Source organism: Nomia melanderi, chromosome 4, assembly GCF_051020985.1.
Source record: "Nomia melanderi isolate GNS246 chromosome 4, iyNomMela1, whole genome shotgun sequence".
Taxonomy (NCBI): domain Eukaryota; kingdom Metazoa; phylum Arthropoda; class Insecta; order Hymenoptera; family Halictidae; genus Nomia; species Nomia melanderi.
The window spans coordinates 10,290,754-10,303,750 of NC_135002.1; the positions used below are offsets into that span (position 1 = coordinate 10,290,754).

The 12,997-nt window shown below is 30.6% G+C and overlaps 4 protein-coding genes across 5 annotated transcripts; 1 reads left to right on the forward strand and 3 right to left on the reverse strand.

Annotated features, from left to right (window-relative positions):
* Nucleotides 1-2,001: 2,001 nt before the first annotated feature.
* Nucleotides 2,002-5,590, reverse strand: LOC116429605 (pre-rRNA 2'-O-ribose RNA methyltransferase FTSJ3). Its single transcript, XM_031982722.2, has 6 exons — nucleotides 5,279-5,590; nucleotides 4,620-5,083; nucleotides 3,627-4,548; nucleotides 3,102-3,554; nucleotides 2,640-3,024; nucleotides 2,002-2,558 (listed from the first exon to the last, which is right to left on the reverse strand). The coding sequence occupies exons 1-6, from the start codon at nucleotides 5,343-5,345 to the stop codon at nucleotides 2,300-2,302; spliced, it is 2,550 nt and encodes an 849-aa protein (XP_031838582.1). The 5' UTR covers nucleotides 5,346-5,590; the 3' UTR covers nucleotides 2,002-2,299.
* Nucleotides 5,591-5,726: 136 nt separating this feature from the next.
* Rpt6 (26S proteasome regulatory subunit Rpt6) lies at nucleotides 5,727-7,670 on the reverse strand. Of its 2 annotated transcripts, none has more exons than XM_031982726.2 (7): nucleotides 7,560-7,670; nucleotides 7,429-7,471; nucleotides 7,218-7,362; nucleotides 6,715-7,125; nucleotides 6,410-6,636; nucleotides 6,047-6,322; nucleotides 5,727-5,971 (listed from the first exon to the last, which is right to left on the reverse strand). In XM_031982726.2, the coding sequence occupies exons 2-7, from the start codon at nucleotides 7,444-7,446 to the stop codon at nucleotides 5,831-5,833; spliced, it is 1,218 nt and encodes a 405-aa protein (XP_031838586.1). In that variant the 5' UTR covers nucleotides 7,447-7,471; nucleotides 7,560-7,670; the 3' UTR covers nucleotides 5,727-5,830. The 2 variants fall into 2 exon arrangements, with proteins under 2 accessions (XP_031838586.1, XP_076223119.1); XM_076367004.1 differs by having other exon boundaries at nucleotides 7,564-7,665.
* A 317-nt stretch (nucleotides 7,671-7,987) lies between these two features.
* Nucleotides 7,988-10,768, forward strand: LOC116429606 (uncharacterized). Its single transcript, XM_031982724.2, has 6 exons — nucleotides 7,988-8,091; nucleotides 8,170-8,287; nucleotides 8,762-9,118; nucleotides 9,188-9,466; nucleotides 9,540-9,829; nucleotides 9,925-10,768. Exons 1-6 carry the CDS (start codon nucleotides 8,000-8,002, stop codon nucleotides 10,766-10,768), a joined length of 1,980 nt encoding a protein of 659 aa, XP_031838584.1. The 5' UTR covers nucleotides 7,988-7,999.
* A 1,385-nt stretch (nucleotides 10,769-12,153) lies between these two features.
* On the reverse strand, nucleotides 12,154-12,872 carry LOC116429608 (uncharacterized). Its single transcript, XM_031982727.2, has 3 exons — nucleotides 12,650-12,872; nucleotides 12,390-12,581; nucleotides 12,154-12,310 (listed from the first exon to the last, which is right to left on the reverse strand). Exons 1-3 carry the CDS (start codon nucleotides 12,727-12,729, stop codon nucleotides 12,160-12,162), a joined length of 423 nt encoding a protein of 140 aa, XP_031838587.2. The 5' UTR covers nucleotides 12,730-12,872; the 3' UTR covers nucleotides 12,154-12,159.
* Nucleotides 12,873-12,997: the final 125 nt, after the last annotated feature.

Genomic DNA, 12,997 nt, shown 5'->3' on the forward strand with positions numbered 1-12,997 from the left:
TGCGGATATTTCTGGCGCAATTTCTCATCATAATTTTAACTCAACTCATAAGCTGCCCGATCAGTTCAAGGCCTCGAGTCGCACCGAGTTCATCCCCGAAGTCTGTTATTTCCAAGTTCGCATGAAGCAAGAAAACGTAACCGGCCTTTCGAACCAGAAGCCTTCCAAAAAGTTTCTTCTCCATGAAAATAAGATTTGCATAGTAATTTTTGTTTTCTATAGCCGCTACTAGTGCAAACTTATTGCGTAAAATATGAATTATGATTGATCGATTGAATCGTATTACCGTGATGTATCCAGCAATCATTTAAAGTCGATCAAGTTGATAGAATTATAGTTATAGGTTGATAAACATTGAAACGTATGAAAGCCGGAAGTTCAAGAATCTTCGCATTCTCAAGTTCCCGGGTAACGCGGGAAGATTTATGAAAATCGGCTGCAGCGCCTATAAATGTTTGGCGCCGAACGCAAACTTGGCTTGGGCAGGGCGAATTGGGACAAGTGAAGATCACTGTCTCTCGGGATCTGTCGGTGTCCTTTAAAATTAAACCTATTACGATTTTCTAAAATCGTCCCAACGCAACAATAGAAAGACGCGAGTGAAAGGAACGCGTCGCAATTGAAATCCATATGGAACGCAGCTTCATTGTGATATCGGATATCAATATTCATACCTTCACGTATTTATAGACCGTCGACTTATTGTTTCATTTACAATTTTTCATCGTCGGACTGTAACGAGTTCCTTCTATTGTCACACCTGTGATAGATTCAAAATGACATTACTAAATGGCTGATGTATCAAATGTAATTAATAAATAAAACGATAATCGTATTTTGCGTTTAGTCTGTGATTTAATCGAAATAGTCTTATCGTTACGATTTAATCCTGCCGCTAACTCAAATAATATATGAGGGTTGCAGGAAGATCGAAGATAATGTAATTATAATCATCATGATCATGATAATCAACAGATACCACAGATATCCATCGTTGAAGGGATCGGATATCAAAACGTGAAACATGTGAATGATGTAACAAGATTGACAGTGATAGCCACGGTAATTCCAAAACGTTTCAAATTTCAGCTTTACATTAATCAGATTCAGCCATCATATTCAATGCACCCCCAATATACGAGGAGGAAATGGAAATTTTGTATTAATTAATTGCTTGATTATCTACTAATTTGTTTTGTATTCGACTAATTAATATTAGAGAGGCCAGCGATCAGAATACAAAAAAAAAATATCGCGATTCATTCGATCTGCTTTTTTATGTAGTGACAGAGCAGAATTTCGTTGCGTTACGAAACCTATACGTGTTACTAGGCTCGGCCTTGACATTGACTCTTGCAGTGGGTCGCTCCTGCATGGTTACGTCAGTACCGGTGGTTTCGCGTCATATAAGAACGTTTGAACTAGCGATGACCTTGTGAATGGCGAACAAGTGAATGAAAAAAAGAGGGAGTAAAAACAAATGGGAGGGAGAGAGAGAGAGACAGAGAGAGAGAGAGAGAACATGAAAAATCATTTGGAGTTGTCAAAGGGTTACATGTATGTATATACATCGATAGACGCATGTTGGAAAGTCTCTCGCCGGTTAGTGACGATGTAGGAAGCCGGTGATGCGACTTTTGGCGACACACCAAAAATAGGAAAAAAAAGTTCTATTGATGGTGCTCCGATTGTAACAATATCGACGTGGAATGATCTTTCTAAATGCTCTGAGCCTTGACATCGACCGCGGTGTCCCGATGCTACGCAGCTCACGGTTGCATCAGAATGTTCGATGTATGGAATACACCTGGCAGAGATGCCGTTAGCACCGCCGGTAACCGACAAGCAAAAGTGGGGGAAGCTGTGTATAGGTACATACTTTGCACACCGAAGTCTATCACGAATGATCTCAGTCCGGAGATCGACAGGTAGTTAATGTTTGTCTGTATTCGACTTAACATTGATTCCAAATTAAGGCATAAATTGAATAATTACTACGAATCATTGTAAACATTACCTATATTAATAAATATTGATAATAAAAAGAATAATTTACGTAATGAATAAACTTCATTACACAAGCATGTATATACAAAATATTTTAATTTCAGCCTTTGTGTACTTCAATACATAAATCTATATGTACAAAATGTACCATATGTACAGAAATTCAATGGATTGTTCAACAACATTCACTGCGCATCGAAAAAAATACTTTGTGTTATGTTGTTTTGCTGCTTCATCGCGTTATGTAAAAGGTCTAATTTTCAGAGTAGCGAGAAATTGTTAAAATTATAGATTATTTTTTTAAGTTCTTCCCTTTGTGAGCGTTGTTAGGCTTTCCTCGCGGCGGTTTGCCGCCGCGACTTTTTTTCCCGCGTCCTTTAGTTTTTTCTTTTGCTTTTGCTGCACGTAAATCTTTTTTCATTCTAGGATCGACCATTTTGTAACGTCCCTTTACACCAGCTGGTCTCGCTGCTTTCTTCTGTGCCATGTGCTTCTTTGCAACCACGTAAGTAACGTCTTTCTTGGGTTGTTTCTGCGCTTTCTTGTACAACCTAAAAGTAAAAATGTATATAAATATATGTAAAAGAATAATCTGTTATTAAAACGAAATAAAATAAAGAAATGATCTTTACGCTTGCACTTGTTTTGCTTTTTCTCTATCGCTAATATCTGCGTTATCCATTATTGCTTCCACTTTTTTCTTTGCTTTCTCCAATTTGCGTATTGCACGTTTCTTCTTCCTTGCCTTTGCTTCCAGTACCTTTTTGATTGGTCTAGCGTTCACATCTTCTACTCGTTTCTTGTACTCATCGACGAGTTCTTTGGGTACAGGTGCTTCTTTCTTCATGTGCTCATTTTCTTCTTGTACAAACCAATCAGGTAAATGTTCATCGTTAAAAGCATATCTATTCCAAGCTGAATCTATCAAATCTCTTCGAGTTTTTTTACTTTGAATTAATAACGAACCCAATGCCAGATCTTCTTCTGACAAACGTTTCCTCTTCTTTGATTTGACATCTGTGCATACATTGTTCAGTAGAACAACTAGTTAATGAATAAATTATTTTTTAATGTAAAATCAGTAATATACTCACCATTTGTTTGTGAAACTACTGTGAAACCATTTTTTGCGTGAACTTTAGTCTTATTTCCTTTATTTGAAACCATCATTTCTTCCATATCGTAATCAGAGTCAGAATTACTACTGTCTTCAGTACTATCAACATCATCTTCAACAGCATTTTCTTTTATATTCTTCTTATTTACTTTATTCTCTTTTTCACTATTTGTTGAATCATCTCCTATAATGCGACCGCCCTTCTTTTTGTATTCTTCAACCATTTTATCCAATTCAAAGTCTTCATCTTTTTCATCCTCTAAATCTTTGAAAATGTCTCTTTCAAACCATAGTTCAGCTTTGTGAATTCTTTTAGTCTTTTTATCTCTATAATCTAAATCAGTTATTAATGGATTTTCTGAATCATCTTCAATTTTCTTCTTTTTCTTTTGAACTTCACCTTCACCGTTATCATCAGAATCATCAAAACCTAATAATAAAAAGTAAGTATGTAAATATAAGGATATTTTTTACTAAATATATGTATTATATACACAAGTACCTAAGCCTGATTTTTCACTTTCTGAATCATCATCACTTGAATCCTCTGGTTCACTATCGTCTGTTTTATAATATAATCCAGTGCTGTCCAATTGTCCTTCATCTTTATTGTATTTAACCTTTTTTGGTTTTCTTTTTTCACTGTCTGAATCTACATCACTTTCTGCTACCAAATCAGGTTGCTGATTTGTAATATCTTCTAATTGTTGATATGTCTTAATTTCTTTCAAACTAAACATGTCTTCTCCTTCCAGTACAGGACCTTCATCTCCTTTATGAACCATTTTTAAATTTAGACGTTCATTTAATTTTTGTCTTTCTTTATTAGCTTTTTTCTTCTTTCTCTTCAATTCCCTAGCTTCTTCTGCTCTGAGATCTTCAATCCGTTTTGTAATCTCTTCATCTTCTAAATCCTCTAATTCTTCCTGTGTCATAGGTTCCACTTCTGCTGGCTCATTAACTGCACTTTCTGATACTGGTTCTTCTTCTTTCAAAACTTCTTTCATTGTTTTCCACCAATTCAGCAAACTTCTCAAGTCTTTTTTACCTAATACTTTAATGTCTTTGCAACATTCTCTAATTTCATTGGTTGTTGCTTTATGGTTTGTTATAGTTTCGTCATCAAAAACAATTTCAGATGCATCCTGCAATGCTTCCACTGCATTGTCGTGCGCTATAAAATCTTTCACAGACAATTTATGATACAAAGTATAATCATTTTCTGGATAACCCTCAGCCTTCAATTTTTTCTTTTCTGGATTGTAAACATTTAATTTATTTTTTGGTTCTATTTCCAATTCAGAAAAAACATATTTCGGATCTAAAAATTTAGGATCTAATTTATCAGGAGCAATGTAATATTGGCAAACAACAAATATTTCAGCAGATTCAGTACGTGATGCTTGAGGTTTAGTTGCATGTACCTTAAATAAAATTTGATAATTAAATCTCTTCATAAGACAAATAATATTGTTATAATCAAAATGTTAAATACCTTTTTAAATAGCTGTTTTAAAACCCAGATTAATGCATGATAATCTTTTGATCTGAAAACTTTTGTAACAAACCATCCACCTGATCTCAGAAAATGTGTCGCCATTTTTAAAGCTGATAAAGTTAAAACAATCTGTTGATATGCATCATGAAGCCAGTTTTTACCAACATTTGGTGCTCCATCATGTAACACAACATCAGCCTTCCAAGTCTTTAATTCACGAGATATTGAAACCCGACATTTATCTGTTGTGATATCTTCCACTAAACTGATGCATCCTGGAATTGGCTTTATGGGAAACAAGTCTACACCTATTACTATGGAGGATACTGGCATATTCTGCCGAGCAATTTGCATCCATCCTCCAGGAGCTGCACATAAGTCTATGCATACTCGAGACTTTTGTAAAAACTCAAACTTTCTGTTTAACTGAATCAATTTGAAAGCAGCACGTGACCTATAACCTATAAAACATAACCTATGAGAAATATTATTTCTATGAAATAACTAACAAAAATAGAAAATTGAATTTTTAAATTAACATTTTATTTAAAAATTTGCATAAAATTAAATGAACCTGACAGCTTTTTATATAATACCTTATTAACACTAACCTCATACAAACTACGAGAATGTATTAACCGCAAATAATTACTTACCACTTTCTTTAGCTAACTGATAGAATTTATCTCTCCTCTGCTTTCCAAGTTTTGCCTTCTTACCCATCTTTCACTATAAACAATCTTATCTTCTATTGAAAATATATCAATATTAAAAACTTAGTAACCAAAGAATGCTCGCCGCATGCGACCACATACGACCGTTCTGAAGGTGGGGGTATAAGCACAAAGCCTTTAACATACTACATAATACAGAATTTTTATTTTTGGAAATATTGAAATAATCTGTATTGTAATAGTTTAAACTCCTCAAATAAGAACATTAAAATATTTCTTACATAAAATAAAAAATATATCTCCAATTAATAAAGATTATTCGTTCATTAAAAATGTACTAGTATATTCTATTCTATTAAGGAGAGTTAAATAATTATAAAATAATTAATACTAAATCTTCACGCAAATGGTATATATCTTGGAATAATCCTTTCTTTTTAGAATCATAAATTTTATTTTATGTGAAGTAATATAGATCTCATAAATGGTTTTACAAAAAATGTAAACAATATTGAAGTAGTGAAGTCTGACTATTTACTTCCATAACTTCTTAATGGACATATTCTTTTCAGAATCTTTTTGCATAACTTTTGCTACAGCCATTTCAAAATCTTCTTGGGTAACATGAACGCGACGTTCCCTAAGGGCATACATACCAGCTTCTGTACAAACTCCCTAAAAATAAAGTAAATACAATAAACAAATAATGTAAAAATATTTTATCATTCTTGCACAAATAATACCCAGTACCTTAACTTCTGCACCAGATGCACCAGGCATAAGCTCTGCGATTTTTCTTAAATTAATGCCACGAGTTAAATTCATCTTTCTTGAATGAATTTTCAAAATATCAAGACGTGCTTCTTCATTTGGAGGTGGAAATTCAATTTTTCGATCAATACGTCCTGGTCTAAGTAGAGCAGGATCTAATATATCAATTCTGTTTGTTGCCATAATGACTTTAATATTGTTTGTTGCTTCAAAACCATCTAACTGATTCAATAATTCAAGCATAGTTCTTTGTACCTAGTCATAATATTTATCAGGCATAAGTATAAAAAAAAGTATAATATATACAAAAGTAAACTTTAGAATTGAAAGTATAAAGCATACTTCACTATCTCCACCAGACCCAGATTCAATACGAGAACTTCCAATTGAATCTATTTCATCCATGAATATTATAGATGGTGCATGTTCTCTTGCCATTACAAAGAGTTCACGGACCATTCGAGAACCTTCACCAATGAATTTCTGTACCAATTCAGAACCAGACACACGAATAAATGTACATTCAGTATGATGAGCTACTGCTCTTGCCAACAAAGTTTTTCCTGTGCCTAAAATTGAATTATAAAATACAATATTATTTTCTGACCAACAAACAAGACAATAGTTTCCTTAGCTTATTGTTTTACCTGGTGGTCCATACAAAAGTACTCCTTTAGGTTGTGCTATTCCAAGAGCATCAAACAATTCAGGATGTTTAACAGGTAGTTCTATTACTTCTTTAATTTCTTTAATTTGTTTGTCTAAGCCACCAACCATTTCATAAGTAGAGTCTGGTACTTTTTCTACCATCATAAGAGACACTAGTGGATCTACTTTATTTGGTAAGATTTTATGTAAAGTATAACTTTCATTGCGTAACGCAACTCTTGAATTTGGTGTTACATCATTAATATCAATGTTTTTGTCTATATCCACCACAAATTTACCCTCTGGATGTACTTTAACTAAAACTTTCTTTTTATCCATTGGTTTAACAACTTCTCCGACATAGGATCCTTGTTCTTGAAGAAGTTGTAATTCCTCTCGTAACATACGTACTGAAATCAATGGTTAAACATTTCATGGAAATTAGTTGCTTTAAAGTATAAAAATGAATAATTATGAAAAATCCAGGTTAAGACAAATATACCTTTTGCATTAAGTTCATTGCGCTGTGCTTGTAACCTTCTCAAATTTTGACTTTTCTCAGCTACAATTAGCTGTAGTTCTTCAATTTTGGTAATATAATACGGTTTAAAACCTTCACCCTTCGCAATTTTTTCATCTATTTCCATCTAAAATATTCAAAACATTAAAAATTGTTATAAAATATTATATTGTACACAAATTTATATACTTGCCTTATTTGTGAGCGTCATTTTCGCACTCACTACTTGTAATCAACTGTAAATAATAATTAATTCTTTTTTCTTATAAGATCATTCACTTATGAAAAGAAACAGATCATGAAATCAAAATTTAATTATTATACTTGCTGCTATTATAAGAATTGCTTGTCACCAAACCCTACTATACTCGATTTTACGTCGAACTCGATAATTGTACTATCGACTTCTATAGTCATATCCTATCGATACGCATAAAATCGATTAATGTATTTTCTATTAATCGATTACTAAGTACTTTACATAGAGATTTTTAATTATGTTTGTAATATAATATATAGTAATATTTAGGGAAAAAATATAAATATTCAAAATTTTGTTATATAAAGTATTTATAAAATATGATACTACTTCAAAACGCAAGCGAACTGAAAATTTGTATCGAAAAAGCTGTCATCTTTGTACAGTTCCTCTGTGGTGTTGTTACAACACTAACCCTACACGATGAGTGCAGATGAAAGGTCTACCTTATTCCTCGTCTATGGTATAGTCATATAGGTTAAGGTGAAGAAACTCTACCTTTAATATGGAATTGGATCTATTAGTTGATTTTATGCCAATTTTTTCAATTATTTTGTTTATAATAGTTACTATCTGCACAGTTCTCTTAAAGCTAAAGTAAGTAAATCATTAAATTTCATTACTCTTTTTAAAAATACAATATAATTGACACATAATATTTCGTTTATATGTTAGACTGAGATGGCCCGTAACGCTAAACTGCTGGTTTTGCAATAATAATAGTAAAATTTGGCGGCAGCAACTAAATTGGTGGTTATGCCCACATTGTGAACAATATAATGGCTTTTCCAAGGTAAATAAGTTAAAATTTAACGCAACATGTTATTCAAAGTACAGTCATCCCGAGATTTACGCGGGCACTTTTCATACATGGAAATAATAGCTTCGTTTACGCGGGTAGATTTTATCTATAATAAATAATATGTCTGTTTATGCGATATTTTTTATATGTGTTTAAAAAATATATTTCGTTATATTATTTACTAAAATTATTACATATTAATACTAAATAGTTCAAATAATGAAAATAATATCTTTACACTAGTTCAAAAGAAAATATTAATCTCTATAAAATACAATATTTACAGCAACAATTAATAAAAGTTGTATTAGTGTTCCTGAGCTATTATTATAATTGTTTTATGCAAATATGTGAAATAAATATCTTTGTAACATATATAGATTTCTCTTTTATGTATTTTTTTGGAATTAATTTCATGTGCATTTTGAAAAATAATTTCTATCATTTTTTCATATCAAATTTTAGAATGGTGATTATGCATATAGCATACCAGAACAATACAAAACATCTACATATAATAACAAGAGGTATTGCTCTATTGATCAAAGTACAAAAATTAATAAAGTTTCAACAAATGGACTCTGTAATCAATGTACAAAAAATGAAACCCTAAAATTATCAAAATTGTCAAACTATGTACCTACAAATGATAGGAATTATGACCGGGAAGTAAAACAATTTAAAAAAAGTTTAGAACAGGAATATCCACTGTGCACAAAATGTAAAAGTACAGTAAATAATATATTATACAAACAAGCATTATGGCTTGCAGAATATAAAATGTTGCTGTTTAAGCAAAAACCTTTTGATGTAATTACTAATGTGAGTATATATAATGTATCTTGTAAAAAAGATTAAACTGATGTTGTAAGTTTTTTTTATCTTTCTTAGAATGCTAAATATTCTGAACCAATATTCAGAATAATTTCAACAATTTTTGACTCTATGGTAGTGTACAACATGGATCTCATATTCTTGCCAATCGGAGGATTATTTTTTCAATTCTGTACTTGCTGCGTAGCTTCTGCCAGAAGAAAAAGTTCTGATATATTGCTTATGTTTTTATGGATCTGTATTATTATACTTTTACCTTATAAAGACTCAAAGATAATGAAACTAAATTTACATAATAAATGGTTTTCTTTCGAATATATAACTCAATATCACATGGTAAGATAATAAATTACATAAATTGCATTTACAGTTATGCTTTGATAAAAACTTATTTAATTTTTCATTTTAGATAATGTTGTTTACTTCAATTATAGGCTTTATTAATATTAAGCCTAAATCACACAAAAGTACAATGAATAAAAATATGTCATTCAAAAAACTAGGATCTTCCTCTAAAAATACAATGTTATCTGGTTCGTACATGACAACTTCAGATGATGAACATAGTTTTGATACTAAAATCACAAGTGATGTAGGTGAATCAATTAGTAATAAATTTTCACCGAATATAACGAATGAGTCTATACCATTTTATATGGGTAAATCAATTAATAAACGTACACTATTTCAAATTCCATTGTAAGTAATATTTTTTAATTTGTTACTAATATCTACATACTATCAGCACCAAACACTATTATTTCAAGTAGTGGTATTTTTTTTAAACGTTACAGCACAAATCAAGAATCACAATTAACAACAACACCAGTTAATAATAACAGCCTATTATTTAATTCTCTGTCTCTGTCTACACATAAAACCAATATGGCTGAAAACTGTTCATTGAATGACAGTTTAAGTATCTTAAGCACATTATCTTTGAGTGAAGATAAATCGAAGTATACAATAAAAAATAAAGCACCGAAGATTTTTGAAAGAAAAGTATATAGCACAGAAACTTCCAAGCTTTTTAAAAGATTAAATGGCACCTTGAGTAAGAAGAATAGTTTGTCCCCACCTAAATCAAAGTCAGTTACTCAAGCAACATGGGTAACTGATGGATACTGGCAAGATGGTATGGATCCACCATCATTATCTAGATCATCCAGCCCAAGTTCTGGTTTCGGTTCTGTCGGTTCTAATTTTTATCCATCTAGGGAACCATCCATACATGAATTCGATCAGTGTTCGATTATGTCAGATTTTAATCAATCTTATCACATTACAAAACAAACTAATATTAGTCCTAATAGAACCTTCTATCAATCAAGTCTGCAGTTCCCATTTCCAGACTTAAAAAATTCAGTTAATAACCAGGCAGCGAAATTTACATCATCTAATATGTATACTCCACAGAAATTATTACTATTTCAGACAGGTCAAAAAAATGGTTCTGCTTTTATGGATCAGTGTTTACAGACACAAACGGTAAATGAAAATGATATTAAGAATCCCTCTGAAATACAAACGCTTCCGTGTCACACAACTGTTGTAACAGTTCCAGTTTGGTTATCAGTTGTTTTATGTGGTTCCCTTATTTTAAATATAACAGTTTTCTGGACTACATTATTACGTTAACCAGAATATAAATTACAATTTTTTATATGATTACTTAGTTATAGTAAAGATTACTTAGTTACAGATTACCTAGTTAATATTACCATTTATATACATGATGTTCTGCAAAGTATGGTCTGTTGAAGAAGGTGAGATTCACCATGAAAAACAGATGTTTTCCAAATATCGATTTGTTAATTAATTATTGTCTTAATTAAAGTAATTAGATAGATTACTTTTACTACACAGTAAAGTTTTATTAAACAGTAATTAACTTATGAAACAGAACTTCTTTAACCTGATGAGTAATCAGATGTTAACACTGCCAATATAATATTTTCTGTTATCATAGATCTCTGTCTGTATCATAAGGTAACATAAGAGTAATTAATAAGTTTGTTTTGTATATGTCCCTTTTTTCATCAATTGGATTCAGACAATAATCTACATAAATACTGGCATGTTACAGTACTGCAAAATATTCTAAATCATTGAAGTTAAAATGAATGAAAACTTTTTCATATGTGTTCATTAGTGAGATATGTACCTAAGCCAACAAATTAAAACAATGTGAAGTAACATTCATTTTATAATAATAACTCTTATTTATACGATTTAACTTCTTCACAATATATTAACAAATTGATCATAGATATTGTTAAGGATACTGTTGTTATAATAAGTGTTACTTTTTGTGTATTTCTTTCTGCGTCTTTTGTTTTTAGAAAGATGGTTTCCATATTATAATATACATAATGCGCATCAGTAGTTTGTTTACATTAACTTTACAAGTTTCTTTAATTTTGTTTTTACCCATTTCCCTTGCCTTCCAGATATGAAACATCCATTATGTTTTTTCTACATATTTTGCATTTCTATTTTTTGTGTGACTTTTAGTTATTCTTTCATATTAATATTATATTTGTCCATTCATACCAGTTTGGAACAAACATTGTATTCCTTCCTCTCTCAGTTTCATTTTTCTCTCTTTATTTTTCTGTTTTTAACGACTCTTCTTTCAGCTCTGATCCTTATTTTATTTGTTTTTATCTTTTCTAAGATTAAACTAGAATGTTGAAATCTAGTTTTAAAGTAAACTAGGTTTCAATTGTATATTTGTGCTTCCATATATCAATTATTTTTCTCTTAACTAAACAACAATAAGACTGTACTAATAATTTAAATGCGACTTTTAAATTGAACAAAAGTGATAAGAGCTTAGTTTTTAAGGCTTATATTGCATTTAAAATTTTATTACATGTATAAATCATAAATCTAAGGTTTTTTGCACATTTGTAAAATTGTAAACATATTTATTATATCACAATATTGCATCAAAATAATGTAATAAAATATACATGATAATATATTTATATGAAGTATCATATTCGTACAGTTTGTAACAAATTAATTCATATATATATAGCATTTCCACATTTTAATTTTAAATCTTCCTTTAAGTTCTTAACTTTAAATGGAAGTAAACAGGGTTCCATATTTAATAAATTACATTTAAAATGTGTAAGATCGGGTACATTAAAATTTACTGTTCGTCTGTTAAATCTTAAAGACATTTAACATTAGCGTAAATAGATTAAAAGTGGAAAAGATTTTAAATATATTTATTTTAAAGAAAACTTACTGAGTGTTTGGCGTAATATTTATTCCCGCTAACTGACTAATTTCTTCCCTGTAAATAGTGTTCCATCGATTTTTGGCTAATCCTTCTTTCGAATTTTCATATAAATCTTTATTTATTGCCTCCTTCAGACCAAAGTTCGTTAAATTACCATAATTTCTTGTCAGATCTTGTTCTGGGATCCATTTTCGTTTTCTTGAAGTAAAAGATATAATTTTATGAAACATCACTAATTACGAACTGATATGAAAAATAACATATACCTTGGGTGATATGTTCTGATCTTAGGTTCTTCAAGACCTTTTGGTAAAATATTGTAAGACAAATCATAGGTTGTTGTCATGTTGTTGTAATATTCCTTTTTATGATTAAGTAATTTTTCTCTAGTTAAACCCTTATATCAAAATATAAAGACACAACGATAACATTTAAAACCTCTATCATAAGCAGGTTTATTGTGTTATTTATTTAAAACTATAATTTAATTTTGCTGATTATTTATATACCTCAAGATTAATTTTGTTATCCCATTTTGCAATTCGATTTTCTTCCCAAGTTTTATTCATGTGAAATTCATAATCCATATTATATGTAGTTTTCCAATCAATAGG